General features: G+C 42.5%; 2 protein-coding genes across 3 annotated transcripts in view; one reads left to right on the top strand and one right to left on the bottom strand.

Moving 5' to 3' along the window:
* The window catches only part of evx1 (even-skipped homeobox 1), a 38,872-nt gene extending 24,791 nt beyond the window's left edge, over positions 1–14,081 (bottom strand). Inside the window, exons 1-4 of one of the 2 annotated variants that reach the window (XM_077009432.1) lie at positions 13,945–14,081; positions 13,760–13,863; positions 13,560–13,610; positions 13,332–13,397 (exon numbers count right to left, since the gene is read on the bottom strand). The gene's annotated coding sequence lies outside the window, so the exon portion shown is untranslated. Of the gene's footprint in view, positions 1–13,331; positions 13,398–13,559; positions 13,611–13,759; positions 13,890–13,944 lie in introns of those variants that run through there. The other variant, XM_077009431.1, reaches the window with a different exon arrangement.
* Positions 13,683–15,691, top strand: hoxa11a (homeobox A11a). The gene is made up of 2 exons (XM_077009434.1): positions 13,683–14,488; positions 15,459–15,691. Exons 1-2 carry the CDS (start codon positions 13,732–13,734, stop codon positions 15,689–15,691), a joined length of 990 nt encoding a protein of 329 aa, XP_076865549.1. The 5' UTR covers positions 13,683–13,731.
* Positions 15,692–19,949: the final 4,258 nt, after the last annotated feature.

Raw genomic sequence — 19,949 nt, 5'->3', positions numbered from 1 at the left:
CATCTGATGAACTAGTTTAAGTGACACTCTAACCCTAACCTTAACCCTCTCTGTAGTCTGTGCTGTTTGAAATCTAGAGTTGCATGTTTTCACTCGCATTTTCTGAAGGACACGCGTGTCATTTAGAAGAAAAGAGGAGAGGGAAAACATACACTCAAGGATTATGCCCTCCTGGAAAAAACAAGGTTCTAGCGCCACCTAATGTGCAAGCACAAAATAGCTATTGAAATGTTGCCTAAAACATAATGGTGTCATGTACCTTAGAAAGAATTAAGTTAATGATCAATTTAGTGAAATACATAGACAGTGAGATCAAGTTTAGTAACATGGTCCTAAAGTAGACGCACTACAACTGCAAAAGTAAATACTATATTCAACTGGACTGTTAAAATCAATTGTGATTTACATTTAAATTCCTTTGTGGGTTTGTACAAAATGTTCAGTGTAAAATTAAGAGTTTACACAACTCAACACTAACACACTACTGTATGAGTGATACATTACAGAGAATTACATTAACACACTGCTGTATGAGGGATTTTTATCTACAGAGAAAAGTCTGCATCATGGAACCATGGACATTGACCTTTGACACGTGGGTCATGGACCGCCCCCTGGGCTTAATGCAGATAAGGTTTTATGAATGGATGATGAAATGACCTTCCATTTCTCAATGTTTGACCTGTGCTCTCAGTGGGAGGAGGTGGCTGTCCACACAATCAAAGCCAAAGTAGGAAGCTATGTCTCAGATTTGGCTCATGTTTGGCTCATAAACAATGTGACTTTCTTAACAAGTTAGTAACTGAGCCATATATATAATTGGTATATACATAATCATATTTTGATTGCGTATGCATACGTTCAGACCATAAACTGAATAAACTCCAAATTACAGTGCTGATTTGGCTAGTGCTGTATTACAAAAGACTAATCTAGATCTATATTTATTTGAGCATATTGTTCAGGCTTTTAGACTAAGATCAATATGTTATATGTTAGTATGTGTTGTATGTTAGGCTAAGATCAATATGTTATGTTAACATGTGTTGTATGTTAGACTAAGATCAATATGTTATATGTTAGTATGTGTTGTATGTTAGACTAAGATCAATATATGTTAGTATGTGTTGTATGTTAGACTAAGATAAATATATGTTAGTATGTGTTGTATGTTAGACTAAGATCAATATGTTATATGTTAGTATGTGTTGTATGTTAGAGTAAGATCAATATGTTATATGTTAGTATGTGTTGTATGTTAGACTAAGATCAATATATTATATGTTAGTATGTGTTGTATCTTAGACTAAGATAAATATATTATATGTTGGTATGTGTTGTATGTTAGACTAAGATCAATATGTTATATGTTAGTATGTGTTGTAATATGTTATATATTAGTATGTGTTGTATGTTAGACTAAGATCAATATGTTATATGTTAGTATGTGTTGTATCTTAGACTAAGGTCAATGTGTTATATGTGAGTATGTGTTGTATGTTAGACTAATATCAATATGTTATATGTTAGTATGTGTTGTATGTTAGACTAAGATCAATATGCTATATGTTAGTATGTTGTATGTTAGACAAAGATCAATATGTTATATGTGAGTATGTGTTGTATGTTAGTCTAATATCAATATGTTATATGTTAGTATGTGTTGTATCTTAGACTAAGATCAATATGCTATATGTTAGTATGTTGTATGTTAGACTAAGATCAATATGTTATATGTTAGTATGTGTTGTATGTTAGACTAATATCAAATTGTTATATGTTAGTATGTGTTGTATCTTAGACTAAGATCAATATGCTATATGTTAGTATGTTGTATGTTAGACTAAGATCAATATGCTATATGTTAGTATGTGTTGTATGTTAGACTAAGATCAATATGCTATATGTTAGTATGTGTTGTATGTTAGACTAAGATCAATATGCTATATGTTAGTATGTGTTGTATGTTAGACTAAGATCAATATGCTATATGTTAGTATGTTGTATGTTAGACAAAGATCAATATGCTATATGTTAGTATGTGTTGTATGTTAGACTAAGATCAATATGCTATATGTTAGTATGTTGTATGTTAGACAAAGATCAATATGCTATATATTAGTATGTGTTGTATGTTAGACTAAGATCAATATGCTATATGTTGTATGTTAGACAAAGATCAATATGTTATATGTTAGTATGTGTTGTATGTTAGACTAAGATCAATATGCTATATGTTAGTATGTTGTATGTTAGACAAAGATCAATATGCTATATGTTAGTATGTGTTGTATGTTAGACTAAGATCAATATGCTATATGTTAGTATGTGTTGTATGTTAGACTAAGATCAATATGCTATATGTTAGTATGTTGTATGTTAGACAAAGATCAATATGCTATATGTTAGTATGTGTTGTATGTTAGACTAAGATCAATATGTTATATGTTAGTATGTTGTATGTTGGCACCACAGCAATGACACGTGGCAGGTTTATCGTCTCCTCTGCTTCCATCCTCACCTGCACACCCGTGTCAACCCACATCCTCCTCACACACACACAAATGACAGACAAGTCTGTACAACACATTACACCAACCACCAGGCAGTGGAGGACAGACGTTGTGGGGGACAGATGTTGTGGAGGACAGAGGTTATGGGGGACAGATGTTGTGGGGGACAGATGTTGTGGAGGACAGAGGTTGTGGAGGACAGAGGTTGTGGGGGACAGAGGTTGTGGGGGACAGAGGTTGTGGAGGACAGAGGTTGGATGTTCATTAGATATGATATTCATATTATCTGCTTCTTTAAACTACATTGAATGTGAAAGCCAATAGTTGTAGGTGAAAATTACTGTAGCTAAATATTACTGTACCTACCTACTGTTTTCCTACACAAACTGCTTTCGTCATAGCCTGATTCAGTATCTGATTCACTATCTGATTCAGTTCCTGCTTAGTTAAATAGTTTAATCATAGTTTTGGTTGATGAGCAAAGATTTTATATTATCAAGCAAAACCACTTTGATTAGCAAAAGAAATACAATACAAATAATATATGAAATATATGAAACAGAAATAATCACGCAATAATGATGGAAATAATTATGCAGATAATATAAATGCTATAATCAGTGAGTTATTGTTCTTATTTCTCTTGGATTATAGCTTTTTTCTAGACAAACATACACTATATATATATATGTATGTATGTTGTATATATATGTATGTTTGCCTAAAATATTCTTAAAACATAAATATATATAATGTAATTTATCCTATTTTATTTTATCTACTTACAGTTTGACAATCGACATCTAAACAATTACAAAAATATAAGCAAATAAATTATTCACCCGTGTCTATTCAATCTGTATTCAATCTGTATTGAATAGACAGATTCGTGTTTGAAGGTGAGGGATTAAGTGGAAGCCTGTGAGCCTGTGTCTCCCCCTATCAGGACTGTGATGCCCGCTGTTCATTTACAGAGGGCCTGGCAGTTATAATTCAACGAAATACCAGTTTCAAATGACGACAAAATTGACCAATCACATCTTCCGACTTAGTGGGCGGGCTTAACTGTATGATAATTTCCGCCCGCTGTGGCGACGCTAGCTGGCGTTAGCGTACCACTGCTAACTAGTTTCCCAGGTATAATGGTCACGGTTCGCTACTGTTAACCAGCTTCATGAAGCAGCACCTATAATGCTTCTCCATCAGTCCTGAAGAAATTAACACATGGAGAGACCTTGTAGAGTCAGGAACTAAAGCTCAGGAACTAAACTGTTTGCTGAGGGTGCATTTAAAATCGTGTGTGTGTGTGTGTGTGTGTGTGTGTGTGTGTGTGTGTGTTGAAAATGAATTCATATTTAATATACCTTTCCCAGATTAAATTTGTCATTACAAACAAATTTAAGTATAATCTGAATAATGATTCAGAATATACATTTAGTCAGGTGTGTCCAAACGTCTGACTGGCTGAGTTTAAGTAATACTCAGATTAAACAAAATGTTCACTAGAAACATTAACCTATATCATTAACCTATATTCCTGATGAATATATACTAAACTAATATATTTTCAACAATGCCTGTTATTGACTAGACATTTTCCTGGGGTTGTAAATGAGTCCGTAGGTCAGCTGCAGGAGGGGTTTGGTTTTGGTCGTTGCTGTCCCTGGTTTCCTTCATCCTCTTGTTTATCAGGAAGGTTTTGCTGGGTTGAGCTGTCACATCACACACACACTGTTTCCATGTAGTTGCACATATGATGGTTGCAATCGGTCAATTAACCATTAGCTCATTAACCATTAACCATTAGCCATTAGCTCGGGTTACTTCTCATACCATCATTCAAAACTATAAGGTTGATGAGAAAAGAAATAACAATGAAATCAGTTTTAGATTATACCCATGTACATCTATACTATTTATTTTTATTTTAGGGCTATTTTTCTTCTCTTGTATTTTTATTTGGTACAGTCATAACTATATTAGGACTAGCCTCCATGGACTGGATCTGCCTTAATCATCCATAGACTCATTTTCCAATTTGTCATTAATCCTCTGAAGGGTAAACTGAGTCCACAGAATTGAAAGTGAATTGTTTTGACACAAAGTGAATTAATATGTTCTTGATGTGTTCTCATTGTTGTATTGTATCATCCCAAATATCTTGAGTGAACTCATTTATTAATGAACACACACTTTTACACTCACACTTTTTTATCATCCACTCTTTCACTCTTTCACTCTTACACTCTTACACTGGTGATGACTTCTCCCTCCCCTGAACTTGAAGCCAACTGCTGCACGATAGCGTTTAGCTATAAGAGGAAAATAGTTTCCTGGTAGTACACAGCAGTCTACTATGGTTGTACACCAGGGGTCACCAACCTTTTTGAAGTTGGGAGCTACTTCTTGGATACCAATTGTGCGGAGGGCTACCAGAGAGAAAGTTGTTGAGCGGGGGGGGACGAAAGTTGTTGAGCGGGGAGGGGGGGGGGGGGGGGGGTTCATGTGCGCGTGTCAATTGCTAAGCGGGAAGACCGCTAGCAACCGCGGACAATCGCTAATAGCAGCAAAAACATAAACGATGCAGCGCTTTGGTGCATGGCAATATAGTGAGCTGTTTTTAAAACAAGCCCGCGGGCGACTCATACCGTCCTCGCGGGCGACATGGTGACGTTGGTGACCCCTGTTGTACACAAAAGTCTACTATGGTTGTACACAGCAGTCTACTGTGGTAGTACACAGCAGTCAACTATGGTAGTGCATAGCAGTCTACTGTGGTAGTACACAGCAGTCTACTATGGTAGTACACAGCAGTCTACTGTGGTTGTACACAGCAGTCAACTGTGGTAGTACACAACAGTCTACTATGGTTGTACACAGCAGTCTACTATGGTAGAACACAGCAGTCTACTGTGGTAGTACACAGCAGTCTACTGTGGCAGTACACAACAGTCTACTATGGTTGTACACAGCAGTCTACTATGGTAGTACATAGCAGTCTACTATGGTTGTACACAGCAGTCTACTATGGTAGAACACAGCAGTCTACTGTGGTAGTACACAGCAGTCTACTGTGGCAGTACACAACAGTCTACTATGGTTGTACACAGCAGTCTACTGTGGTAGTACACATCAGTCTACTGTGGTAGTACACAACAGTCTACTATGGTTGTACACAGCAGTCTACTGTGGTAGTACACAGCAGTCTACTATGGTAGTACCCAGCAGTCTACTGTGGTAGTACACAACAGTCTACTATGGTTGTACACAGCAGTCTACTGTGCTAGTACACAGCAGTCTACTGTGGCAGTACACAACAGTCTACTGTGGCAGTACACAACAGTCTACTATGGTTGTACACAGCAGTCTACTGTGGTTGTACACAGCAGTCTACTGTGGTAGTACACAGCAGTCTACTGTGGTAGTACACAACAGTCTACTGTGGTTGTACACAGCAGTCTACTGTGGTAGTACACAGCAGTCTACTGTGGTTGTACACAGCAGTCTACTGTGGTAGTACACATCAGTCTACTATGGTAGTACCCAGCAGTCTACTGTGGTAGTACACAACAGTCTACTATGGTTGTACACAGCAGTCTTGTCAGGGCTGGCTCGGATTCCACACCATCTACCTCCACTAGGGGCACCCGAGTCAGCCCTAGACTACATCCACGCAATCAGCAATGATCCGTCTCACCTGTTGCCATGGCTTTTTAAGGAAGCTTTTGGAGACGGATCATTGCTGATTCGTTTTGGTTATGCCGGTACGTTCTCAGCCCTTTCTCTTGTCTCATTCTCTCGCCACCTTATTCTTTCTCTCTCCCTCTCTCTTGTTCTTTCACTTATTCGAGTCTCTGTCTCCTGCGCTGCTTTCTAGCCAATCTCAAGTTTTCCTCCATCTGTTTCTCTTCCTATCCGTTATTCATTTATTTTGGGAAGGTTTTGTTTTGTTGCGGCATTTTTGCCAGTAGCCAGATTCTTCTCCTGGTGTTCTCATTTCGGTTTACGCGACAAGTTTTTTCCGCGTCCTCTTAGTTGCCTTTATTATTTTTTCCACCCTCTCGCTACGAGTGAGTTTTGCTTTTCATGCGTCAGTCTTCCGCGTTGTTTTTGTTTCCTTTTTCTACCGAGTATCTACGGTTTAGTTTCATTTTGCGCGTTGTTTTTCCGCGTCGTTTTGTGTTGGTGTTTTTGCCACACTGTGTGTGTATGCATTAACTCCACATTTACTACTCTCGCATATTATTGTGCCAGACCGAGCCGGCACTTGGGTCCGCCTCTCAAGTATATTCACGCGGTGGTTACGTCACCATACCCGCCGCGTTACAGAACGAATCAGCCCTCCCAGGGGCCGTCTCTTTTCTTTAGCCGCCCCAGAACGTAAGGCCATGGAGGAGTATATCCGTGAGGCCCTGGCCGCAGGGTTCATCAGACCCTCCACGTCTCCTGCCGGAGCCGGCTTCTTTTTTGTGGGCAAGAAAGATGGAGGGTTAAGGCCCTGTATTGATTACCGAGGGCTCAATAAAGTAACTGTTAAGGATCGTCATCCTCTACCCCTCATGGCCTCTGCTTTTGAGGCACTCCAACAGGCCACTATCTTCACCAAGCTTGACCTCCGGAGTGCCTACAACCTGGTTAGAGTCCGTGAGGGTGATGAGTGGAAGACCGCCTTCATCACACCTTCGGGTCACTATGAGTACCTGGTTATGCCATTCGGCCTCATGAATGCCCCGGCAGTGTTCCAACGTTTTATTAATGAGGTTTTGAGAGAAACGTTAGACAGGTATGCTTTTGTTTACTTGGACGACATCCTCATTTATAGCCGTACCGTAGCAGAACACCTTACACATGTAAGACGGGTACTCCAGCTCCTATTGGAAAACCACCTCTACATAAAGCTGGAGAAGTCCCTCTTCCACGTCCAGGAAGTAGGATTTTTGGGGTATCGTATAGCTCAGAATACCTTGGCCATGGATCCCTCTAAGATCCGGGCCGTGGCTCAATGGCCGACTCCTACCTCACTTCGTTTAGTTCAACGCTTCCTGGGGTTTGCTAATTTTTACCGGCGCTTCATTAAGGGGTTCAGCACCCTGGCAGCCCCCCTTATTGCTCTCACTAGGAAAATTCCCGGTCCTTTTGTCTGGTCTCCTGAGGCCCAGCAAGCCTTTGACAAACTCAAAAAACAGTTCACCTCTGAACCCGTTTTGTGCATGCCTGACCCTGACCTCCCATTCATCGTCGAGGTCGATGCCTCCGATTACGGAGTGGGCGCCGTGCTCTCTCAGAGAACAGGCACTCCTCAGAAACTCCATCCTTGTGCCTACTTCTCTCACCGCATGACACCCGCCGAGCGTAATTACGATGTGGGGGACAAAGAGCTGCTGGCTGTCAAGCTGGCACTAGAGGAATGGAGGCACTGGCTGGAGGGGGCTAAACATCCGTTCCTCGTGTGGACGGACCACAAGAACTTAGCCTACCTCCAGCAGGCTAAACGACTTAACCCCAGGCAGGCTAGATGGTCCTTATTCTTTGGGCGGTTTGATTTTACACTTTCGTACAGACCTGGCACCAAGAATGTAAAGCCAGATGCCCTCTCCCGTCAGTGGGAACCACCTGCCGACATCTCAGAACCCGGTACGGTAATACCGGCTTCCAAGATTGTAGCACCCATACAATGGGGTATCGAAACTGAGGTTAAGCAAGCTCTTACGGGCAATCCTGGGCCTAGCGGGACTCCCCCTGGTCGCTTATATGTTCATCCTAATTTAAGGAAAAAAGTTATGAGTTGGGGGCATGACTCACCTTTCGCAGCCCATCCCGGAGTCCGTCGTACTCTTGAGCTCCTGAAAAGGAGATTTTGGTGGCCTGGGATGGACCAGGAGGTGGGCAGGTTTGTTGCTGCTTGTGAGACATGTGCAAAAAACAAAGCCTCCCATTCTAAACCCGCTGGGTTGTTGCGTCCACTTCCTATCCCGTCCAGACCATGGACGCACGTTGCCCTGGACTTTGTGACGGGCTTACCTCCCTCTCGTGGCAACACCACTATATTGGTTATTGTTGACCGGTTCTCTAAGACCGCCAGGTTTTTGGCCTTGCCTAAGCTCCCCTCGGCCCGTGATACTGCCTCCCTGTTTCTCCGTTACATTGTCCGGTACCACGGCTTCCCCTCCGACGTGGTGTCTGACAGGGGACCGCAATTTACCAGCCGCTTTTGGGGGGCCTTCCTGGGTCTCCTGGGAGCCAAGGCCAGTCTATCCTCAGGCTTTCATCCCCAGACCAACGGTCAAACCGAGCGAACTAACCAGGACTTGGAGCAGACGCTTCGGTGTCTGGCCTCCACCAATCCCTCCTCCTGGGCTGACCAACTCCTCTGGGCTGAGTACGCCCACAATACCTTGTGGCACTCCGCTCTAGGGATGTCACCCTTTGAGTGCCTTTATGGCTATGCCCCTCCTATGTTTGCAGACCAGGAAGAGGAGGTGGCAGTTCCAGGAGCTCGTGCCTTGGTGCGGCGGTGCCGGTTGGCATGGCGTAAGGCCCGTAAGGCCCTTTTGTCTGCCTCGGCCGGTTACCGTCGCAGTGCTGACAAGCACCGTCTTCCGGCCTTGTCTTTCCGCCCCGGGCAACGAGTCTGGCTTTCCGCCAAGGATCTGCCGGTCCGTGGCGGGACCAAGAAGTTGGCCCCTCGGTACTTGGGTCCCTTCAAGGTGGATAGGCGGATCAACCCCGTTTCCTACCGGCTGCTGCTTCCTCCTTCCATGCGTGTCCATCCGGTGTTCCACGTCTCGCGTCTCCGCCCGGTTTTGTGTCACATGCCCCGTGCTCCGGCCCCGCCGCCTCCCCGCGTGGTTGACGGTGGTCCGGTGTACACGGTTACCCGGTTATTGGACCACCGCCGTGTTCGTGGTCGGGACCAATACCTCGTTGACTGGGCGGGTTACGGTCCCGAGGAACGTTCCTGGGTCCCCGCCTCTCGCATTGTCGACCGTTCTCTTATACGCGACTTCCGTCGTGACAGGGCAGTCGCTCTGGGCCCGCGGGGTCTCGGGCCTAGAGGGGGGGCTCTGTCAGGGCTGGCTCGGATTCCACACCATCTACCTCCACTAGGGGCACCCGAGTCAGCCCTAGACTACATCCACGCAATCAGCAATGATCCGTCTCACCTGTTGCCATGGCTTTTTAAGGAAGCTTTTGGAGACGGATCATTGCTGATTCGTTTTGGTTATGCCGGTACGTTCTCAGCCCTTTCTCTTGTCTCATTCTCAAGTTAAAGGTGTCTCGCCACCTTATTCTTTCTCTCTCCCTCTCTCTTGTTCTTTCACTTATTCGAGTCTCTGTCTCCTGCGCTGCTTTCTAGCCAATCTCAAGTTTTCCTCCATCTGTTTCTCTTCCTATCCGTTATTCATTTATTTTGGGAAGGTTTTGTTTTGTTGCGGCATTTTTGCCAGTAGCCAGATTCTTCTCCTGGTGTTCTCATTTCGGTTTACGCGACGAGTTTTTTCCGCGTCCTCTTAGTTGCCTTTATTATTTTTTCCACCCTCTCGCTACGAGTGAGTTTTGCTTTTCATGCGTCAGTCTTCCGCGTTGTTTTTGTTTCCTTTTTCTACCGAGTATCTACGGTTTAGTTTCATTTTGCGCGTTGTTTTTCCGCGTCGTTTTGTGTTGGTGTTTTTGCCACACTGTGTGTGTATGCATTAACTCCACATTTACTACTCTCGCATATTATTGTGCCAGACCGAGCCGACACTTGGGTCCGCCTCTCAAGTATATTCACGCGGTGGTTACGTCACCATACCCGCCGCGTTACAAGTCTACTGTGGTAGTACACAGCAGTCTACTGTGGCAGTACACAACAGTCTACTACGGTTGTACACAGCAGCCTACTATGGCAGTACACAGCAGTCTACTGTGGTAGTACACAGCTATCCCCACAGATGAATAAACAGAAATTACTGGTAGTCCACTGGCATCCGTCATAATTTATTAAAATCCACACTCACGTTTTCAAATCCCAAATGATGAATTGAAAAATGTTTGAGACTGAAACATACCTGTATTTTAATATTGTATTGCGAAGCTAGTGTGATTCTGAGCTGTTACTCTCCATCTAATGAGGTGTGTGTTTATCTGAGCGGAAAACCTGCCTGTTACGGCTTCATACCTAAGCCATAAGACCAACCATACAGGACCAAACACTCTGTGCTTCTGGCCCAATGACTGCTGAATGCTTCCCAACACATGGTGTGGAATTTGTCAAGAGTTGACGAAGAGGCGGAGTGTGTGGTGGGGATGCCAGTGTTTGTGTGCCAGCGTTTTGTGTGGTGTCAGTTGTCAGTCCATCATCACCAGGACAACACTCCATCATCACCAGGACAACACCCCACCACCAGGACAACACTCTATCATCACCAGGACAACACTCCACCACAAGGACAACACTCCATCACCAGGACAACACTCCATCATCACCAGGACAACACTCCACCACCAGGACAACACTACATCATCACGACAACACTCCATCACCAGGACAACACTCCATCACCAGGACAACAACTCAATCATCACGACAACACTCCTTCACCAAGACAACACTCCATCATCACAACAGCACTCCAGGGCTGTGTTCGAAATAGTCTACTACATAGTACTGGCATACTGATCGAGCCCCAAATCAGTATGTCGTATGCAGTATGTGACCAAAATGAAAATTTCCAGTACGCGAAACATACCCGGATGACCTACTACTTCCGCAAAATATTCCAGTACGCGAACAGAGCTATCTTCGTGGTGTACTGCATCCCATCATGCAACGCTACGTTCACGTGACCCGGTAGTGTGCTTTGCTTTTGTCGCATACTGGAAACTGTACTGCATACTACTACGAGGACCAGTATGCAGTATCCAGTATATACTGAGTCCAGTATGCAGTATCCAGTATGTAGTAGTCTATTTCGAACACAGCCCAGGACAACACTCCATCATCACGACAACACTCCATCACCAGGACAACACTGAAGCCAGATGTGTTGACTTTAATATAATTTCTGTTGTTGTGACTCTCAATCACAATATTTAAAAGTCTTAGCCAGTTTAGGGAGTTGTGCTGTCCGAAGCTCGAGGTACGTGGCCATCACGTGCATTCTGGGGAAACGTGCTTCATCCATAGGAGTTAAGACGCTGCGTGGCCGAGTATGAGCAGGCCTCCAGAGCCTCATCAGGTTTAATCCTCACGTTGAATACTCACGGTTAATACTCCTGGTTAGGACTCACAGGTCATTTTCATGGTTAATGCTCACGGTCACACCAAAAAATCTTTGCCAAGCAGTTCAGAAACTAAAACCTGTCCTACCTCTATAAGAACTATAGACTATGAAATGAAAACAGAATTATGTAAGATAATAGTGGCTTTATATTTCCTTCTAAGGTCTGGTCTCCTTGCAGATCCTTGCAATGACGACTGATCTTTTCATTAAAATAAACCTACATAGCTTTTGGAGCTTTTATACTGAAAATTCTTTTCAGCAATATTTTCAGAAGAAGTTACAGTTGTTATTTATGTGATGTTTCAATGACAGAACAACCAAACATTATTTTATGGAATTTTATAGGATGGTTGCACTACTGTCGTCCTAAAAGAGAAGACATGTGTTTTCACTCCCTCATTTTACAGCTTTCCATATTTCATGCGTGTAAAATGAAACATGGAGCCTTTTGGGAACATGGTGATTTTGCTGCATCAACATATTTTTTGGCAAAGTTAAAAACAGTAGCAGGTTTATCCTTAAGCAGTAATAATTAAAATTTTTAAATTTAGAAATGTTATAGTGTTAAGTTATACTTGCACTGATGTGAAAAATAGCTCAATTAATCAAGCTGCTAAAAAAATATAGAGATTGTCCTTTCCGTTTGAGAGGTTTTAGTAAAGGAAGGTGCAAATAACATTACATGTGCACAATATTCGTTTAATAACATTGTGTGCACAATACTCTCTTAATGACACTGTGCACAATATTCTCTTAATAACACTACATGCGCACAAATCTCTCTTAATAACATACGGACAATACTCTCTTAATAACACTACATACGGACAATACTCTCTTAATAACATTACATGCGCACAAAACTTTCTTAATAACACTACATGCGCACAATACTCTCTTAATAACACTACATGCGCACACGGACGTAATTTTGGGGGGGGACGGGGGGGACATGTCCCCCCCACTTTTTCAAAAGCCGGTGTTGGTCCCCCCCAGTTTTTACGGTTAAAATCAAATATTTAAATAGCGACGAATCCATGTCCCCCCCCACTTTTGAAATCAAAATTACGTCCATGCATGCGCACAAAACTCTCTTAATAACACTACATGCGCACAATACTCTCTTAGCAGCTGCCTCAGTCGTATAAATTAGGCCTATAGTAACAAAATGCAGTGTTCACCCGCATTTTCAGAGATCGCTAGATTCATGTGCATTTTTATATTCACAATTTTCATCCATAGCTGTTAAATATAAATAATAAATATAAATATAAATGATCCTGTCCTTAGTTTAATACACCATCCCCATACACTGTGAACGATATAGGTTAAAAATATGAAAACGACTTCATTCGCTTCTCGTTTTTACATTAACAAAAATCCAGGAACTTAAACGAACACAAACGGTCATGTAGCTATACTAACATATTAGTAAATTGTTTTAATCCCCCATATTCAACCAAATCCTAATGCGTAAAAATAAAATTAAATAAAACTGACACCTCTGAATGTATACGCATCCGAAGGAGAAAGACAGCGTTATTTTAATTACCCCGTGACCAGCTGTAGTCTCTCTCCGAAGTTTCTCCGTTGCTATGAATTCTGCTATAACATTGTTCTGTTAAAGGGGAGAACAAGGTGTCGTTTCAATATTTAGGCTGTGCGCTGATTGTGAGTCCTCCGAATTCATAATGTTTGATTTCTGTGTCTGGTTTAACAAAGTCTGGTTTAACAAACAAACAAAAGTTTATAATGTTAAGAAGGTACATTCGTGTCTCACCTAGTGTGGAGTGCATCGGTTAACCAGTGTCAGAGCCTTCAGCATACAGTCCTATATACTCAGAGAGAGAGAGAGAGAGAGAGAGAGAGAGAGAGAGAGAGAGAGAGAGAGAGAGAGAGAAATCTGTCAATTTCTGATGTGGAACACGTGACCGTGGCCTCCTTTGGAATGGATGGAGATGAATTTCCACGTCAGCTTACGTCTCAAAATTTCTGCCTCGCGGATACGGCTACAAAGAAGGGCGAGAGGCACGCGCGCTTGTGCGCCATGTTCAGGGCGCTGTGTTCGGGTCTCGCAAACCCAGCTAGAAACAACACGGTTAATGATGGATTTTGATGAGAGAGTTGCTGTCGGTTCTAATATGTATCTACCCAGTTGCACCTACTATGTCCCGGGCACTGACTTCACCGCGTTGCCCTCCTTCCTGTCTCCAAACCCGAGTCCTCGCCCCGTGTCTCACTCGAGCAGTCTGCCGCAGGTCCAGCCTGTCAGAGACGTTACTTATAGGGACTACGCTTTTGACGCCTCCGGAAAGTGGCCTCGCCGAGGCTCACGGGCTCAGTGCTACCCAGGCGAGGACGTGGTGCACCGGGATTGTTCACCAGCCTCCACTACCATTGGAGAAATGTTCGCGAGGAATAGTTCCGCCGTGTACCATCAGTCCACGGCAAACTCGGGCACATCGCCGAGCGTCTATGGGCGCGTAGGAAGGTGCGGGGTGCTGCCACACGCTTTCGATCCGTTTTTCGACGCCCCATATGGAAGCGTAGACAACGCGCACAACAAGGAATACTGGGACAAACAGCACTCCAACAAGCAGGAGACGCCAGTACCCGCCCCGGAGCCGGAGACGGAGGGAACGGAGCGAGACGAATCCAGCCCCGAGTTCTCTTCCGGCAACAGCGCGGACAAGAAGATCCGCGTGAATAGTATGTCTGATTGCAGCTAGACAGCTACGGAAGAAAGTTTGCACTCTTCCGCACTGCTGTTAAATTTTTATATGCTGTTTTATAAGTGCATACGGGTTATTAAGGGCTTGAGATTTCCCCCAACAATGCTAACTTATAAACTGTGAGAATCACGTGCTTGCAATTGAAATTGGCCATGACAATACTCCAGACCAGAGCTTTTTAGACTTGAACTTTAAAATCACGTTTCTCCATGGCAGTGGTCAAAGTAGTCATAGTAACAGTCAGAAAATCCTAGTAACCATAGAAACCAACTTCTCAAATAACTCTGTAAAATAAAAAAATGCTACTTTCACGGGTTACTGGCGTAAGAAAACCCTCGTGCGTGCGCGAGCGTCTGTGGTGGAATTGTGCACGCATGCATGCTGTGTTGGTCCCTTTGCTAAAGTTGAAATCCAGATTGTGTGCTATATATTAGGATGCACAGATTTAGATAAAACGAATAAATGTTCTTGTAAACTATGTATTTGAATAGGTTTTTTAATATAGCATACTTTACATGAGTTTTTATATGGAATTAAAATTCAAATAATGATAGTAGTAATTGTAGTAGTAGTAGTAGTTGTAGTTGTAGGAATAATAATAATAATAATAATAATAATAATAATAATAATAAAATGCGTATAATGCTATAATTTGTAGATCATGAAACAGCACAGATGGCTATTACCAGAAAGAAATTTGAAAAAAAAGACGTTTTGTTTTTATATAGTCTGCTGACGTTCAAGCAGAAACAGAATTATGTCCGTGTATGTTATTGGATTCACACACTACTGAAGAAATATACCAGCAAGTCTGATATCTGGCCTTCTAATTCCACGAGTATTAATGGTTTGAATGTTCAGTCCGTGATCAGTTTGGTTGATACATTGCATCGATAACAAAATGCTATTTCATCTGTCTTATTTGTGAACTTCTGTGTGACTTCCAGATGCGCCGAGAGTGCGGAAGAAGAGGTGTCCGTACACCAAATACCAAATCCGCGAGCTCGAGAGGGAGTTCTTCTTTAGCGTGTACATCAACAAAGAAAAGCGTCTTCAGCTCTCCCGGATGCTTAACCTCACCGACCGCCAAGTCAAAATCTGGTTTCAGAACAGACGCATGAAAGAAAAAAAACTTAACCGGGACCGTTTACAGTACTACACCACGAATCCTCTACTATAGGACACCGGGATAACTCACAACTCCTCCTGCAATAACAACTGCATTAACCACGAGGCGATAATGCAGCGGTTAATTTCAAGTTCGAGGACGGAGGCCTCTGACGTGACAATACGCACGAGCACATAATTGCAATTGCGTGATGTACGGGTAATTGTGTGTGTGTGTGTGTGTGTGTGTGTGTGTGTGTGTGTGTGTGTGTGTGTGTGTGTGTGTGTGTGTGTGTGTGTGTGTGTGTGTGTTGTATGTACGGGTAATTGTGTGTGTTGTATGTACGGGTAATTGTGTGTATGTTGTATGTACAATTGTGTGTGTTGTATATACGGGTAATTTTATGTGTTGTACAGTATGCACGGGTAATTGTGTGTATGTTGTATGTACGGGTAATTGTATGTATGTTGTATGTACGGGTAATTGTGTGTGTGTGTGTGTGTGTGTGTGTGTGTGTGTGTGTGTGTGTGTGTGTGTGTGTGTGTGTGTGTGTGTGTGTGTGTGTATGTTGTATGTACGGGTAATTGTGTGTGTGTGTGTTGCATGTACAGGTAATTGTGTGGGTGTGTGTGTGTTGTATGTACGAGTAATTGTGTGTGTGTGTGTGTGTGTGTGTGTGTGTGTGTGTGTGTGTGTGTGTGTGTGTTGTATGTACGAGTAATTGTGTGTGTTGTGTGTTGTATGTACGAGTAATTGTGTGTGTGTTGTATGTACGGGTAATTGTGTGTATGTTGTATGTACGGGTAATTGTGTGTGTGTGTGTGTGTGTGTGTGTGTGTGTGTGTGTGTGTGTGTGTGTGTGTTGTATGTACGGGTAATTGTGTGTATGTTGTATGGACGAGTAATTGTTGCTTGTGCGGTTTTAATTGTTAGCAGAGATTGTTTTATTTTGTTTTGTTTTGAAGGCCCACTCCACTCTACTGTTTGAAATCTAATACAGTTTTTCCCATGAAAAGCGTGTTCTTTAAATATTTTGAGAGGAATACACAGGCGCTTGTAACGTTAACGTGACTTTGCATTTTGGTATTTAAGGCTAAAGACTTTGTTATGATTAAATAAGGAACAAAACAGAACCTGTGGTGTGGGATTCTCTCGGCGTTTAATGCGATTTATTTCTCCCCAACAGTAGTAGCATTTTATTTTATTGTTCACGTACATTGAAGAAAATCTGATAAGATTGTTGAAGCAATACCATTGTGTACCAGTGAACCTGCTCACATATGTACTTGAACTGTTACGACGCACTGTGAAATCGTCTCGTTGTGAGATGTTTATATTTCTTGTGAGATCGTCTAAAGGCAAAAGAAACAAAATTAAAGACGAGAGAAAGATGACTCTCACCAAAGACTTTAGGGCTGTAATGAAACCGCTTTCGTGAACTTCTCGTTCACTACTTTTGTCAGCTTGAGTTGGACAATGCAGTCGTCTTCACGGCGTTTGCTCTGCTGCATTGAACCATCTTTTTACCCCAAAGCGAATGATTTTTCTACTGTTTACCTGTGCGCGTTTTCTGTGTAAGAACGTGAAGAACAGTTCAGGTTTTTATAGCTGCGGTTGGTCGTCACCGCTTGTAACGCTGTGTATTTTAGAATTTACAAAACAAAGTATTCAGACAAATGGTGAAGGGTGTGTGTATTGGCAATCACGTGCTGTAAGACTACAGTACAGTAAGTTCGCATTTCTACCATTTATTTGTGTGAAAAAGAAATCGTGGAGTGGCCTAAACGCTGCGCTTTACTATAAATTGATAAAGCGTTTACCTGGATTAAACTCACCGCCATGGCCTACCTGTACAACCACTGCAACTACCGCCACTAAAATGAAATCTTGGTCTATAGATTAATGATGCATTATTTTCTATCTGGTGTAGGTAAAAATTCACATTATCTAAAAAATACAAAATCCACTCATTTCTTTCTTTCTTTCTTTCTTTCTTTCTTTCTTTCTTTCTTTCTTTTCTTGTTGCACAATTTACAGCGATTTATAGACGCATTAAAACACGACTGACTTTGAAATAATTTTTCATTTTCACAGTTTGGGACAGTGTCAAGACAGTGTCAAGAGCCTCTTTGTGATTTTCCTCCATAAAAAAAGTCTTCTTAAGTTTTTTTGTTCACCAGGAAAAGTGGTTGAAAAGTTGTTTCTACTAGAGAGTTTTATTGCAGAAATGATTATTCCATATTTACTGTTATCATCTGTGTGTATGATCTCAGCCGTAACATTCATGCATGATATATATAAATGTATATATTATATACCTACATTTGTAACGAGAGAGGATTATTGTTACCCGAGGTGGATCCTCGAGTCTGACGCATCCTTTGAGGCACTAAGGAATCTCGGAGTAATTACTTCGACATCCTCTCTGTTGCTGCAGCAACGCGGTCGTAAAAGCTGTCTGCGTCTAGAGCATTTGGACGATTGCAGTGTGGTGCCATAAAACGTCTCAGAACCAAGGTTATTAGCTGTGTTTCCAAGGTGCCGCAAAGCAAAAAGACATGATAATGTTTTTTGGGTCTTGTTCTAGTTTAGTGATCAAAACTGGGTTATTTTACCCGTCGCTTCAGTTGAGTTCCCGTCCTTTTCTCAAATAAGTGAAAATTCCACAAATCAATTCTGATTGTCCGCCGGGCGGCGCTCGTGAGATCAATGTCATGACCGTGTAACGTCTGGCACGCTTCCAAACGTGATCACAAACCAAATTAAGGCTCATAATGAGTATTGTAGGCCTACCTTATACGTTCTACCGCTGTTGTGTAATGGCTCCAGCTATTATGGAATCCGTTAAGGTGTTGGCAGCCTGAGGCTGTGACTCAGGTCACATGCATTTCATGATTCACCGATCCAGCATAGGCGACTGGATGCTAAGCTCGGAATTTTGACTTACGTAGTACACGCAGTCTTAGGTTATATAGAGCAGCGTTTCTCAACCGGGGTGCCGCGGCACCCTGGGGTGCCGTCTGTCTTCATCGGGGGTGCCGTCAAAATATTCTGATGTGAAATAAAAAACGATAGTTTTAAAAATTGAAGTTATTATACGCTTTAAAATCATTAAATATTATTTCATATGACCAGATCTCTCAAGTTTGGTGGGCGTGAGCTTTTTTTCAGGCGGGGGGGATTGGAATCTGTCGCGATGGTTAGTGTAGCGGCTGTGTGTGTGTGTGTGTGTGTGTGTGTGTGTGTGTGTGTGTGTGTGTGTGTGTGTGTGTGTGTGTGTGTGTGTGTGTGTGTGTGTGTGTGTGTGTGGTTGGGGAGCGGGCTGGCTAAAGTCTACCAAGAAACAGCGCGATCTATATTCTGATTGGTTCAACCTATTATAATATACAACCGATGGATTGGCTGAATATGCTGCGGTGTGCGGCGATTAGATTATTTAAAAAATAAATTAATAATAATAATATTCAAGCGTGAGAAATTCCATGTGTGGCGTGAGAGCGTGTGAAATCGCTAAATATGCGTGAGTCTCACGCTCAAAGCGTGCATATGACCTGCATATGACTAAGGTCAGCACGTGATTATGCAGGTTTCCCACTGACTGTAAGTCACATTTATCTGCTCTCTGTCTTAATAATCACTTTTTTGTGTTATGTTGGCCGGGAGCTGGTTGCAGAGAGTATGTTTTCAGGGTTGCCAACGCTCACGCATTGCGCATGAGACACACGCATTTGACCGTTTTCACACGCTCTCACGGCACTCTTCCGATATCTCACATCCGAAAAAAAAAAATTCTTGTTTATTTATCTGATCCATATCTATGATTCAATGAGTTACTAGTTCGCTCTGGCGCCAACCACCCGCGATCGATAGATTGCGATATAACACTTAATTTGTGTCCATTTTACGTTCACACCCCCCCCCCCCCCCCTTCAACAACTTACGTCCCCCCCCCCCCCCCCGTCAACAACTTACGTCCCCCCCCCCAGCCTGTGTTTTTAACGCATTGTAAACTGGGGTGCCTTAAAATTTTGCATGCATATAAAGGGTGCCACAACTGAAAAAAGGTTGAGAAACACTGATATAGAGTGGCGTACAGGCAGTCTTATAGTAAGTACAGTTACGTAGAATAAAAATGGGGTGTAAGACTATAAACATCAATATCAAAACAGTGATTGTGTCTCGATCAAACGTGGGTGGCCTAAAATAATCTCTAAAATGTTCAATGCAGTGAACCTTCTCTCCCAATAACACATCTCAACCTTCTACCGTTTCATTTAGGGTTTAAAGTTTCGGAAAGCATTAAGCCTTCACCGATGTGAAAATCCATCAA

Source organism: Brachyhypopomus gauderio, chromosome 6 (assembly GCF_052324685.1).
Source record: "Brachyhypopomus gauderio isolate BG-103 chromosome 6, BGAUD_0.2, whole genome shotgun sequence".
NCBI classification, from domain to species: Eukaryota; Metazoa; Chordata; class Actinopteri; order Gymnotiformes; family Hypopomidae; genus Brachyhypopomus; species Brachyhypopomus gauderio.
Note: the sequence above shows the minus strand (reverse complement) of the source record. Positions and strands in the feature narration are given on the sequence as shown.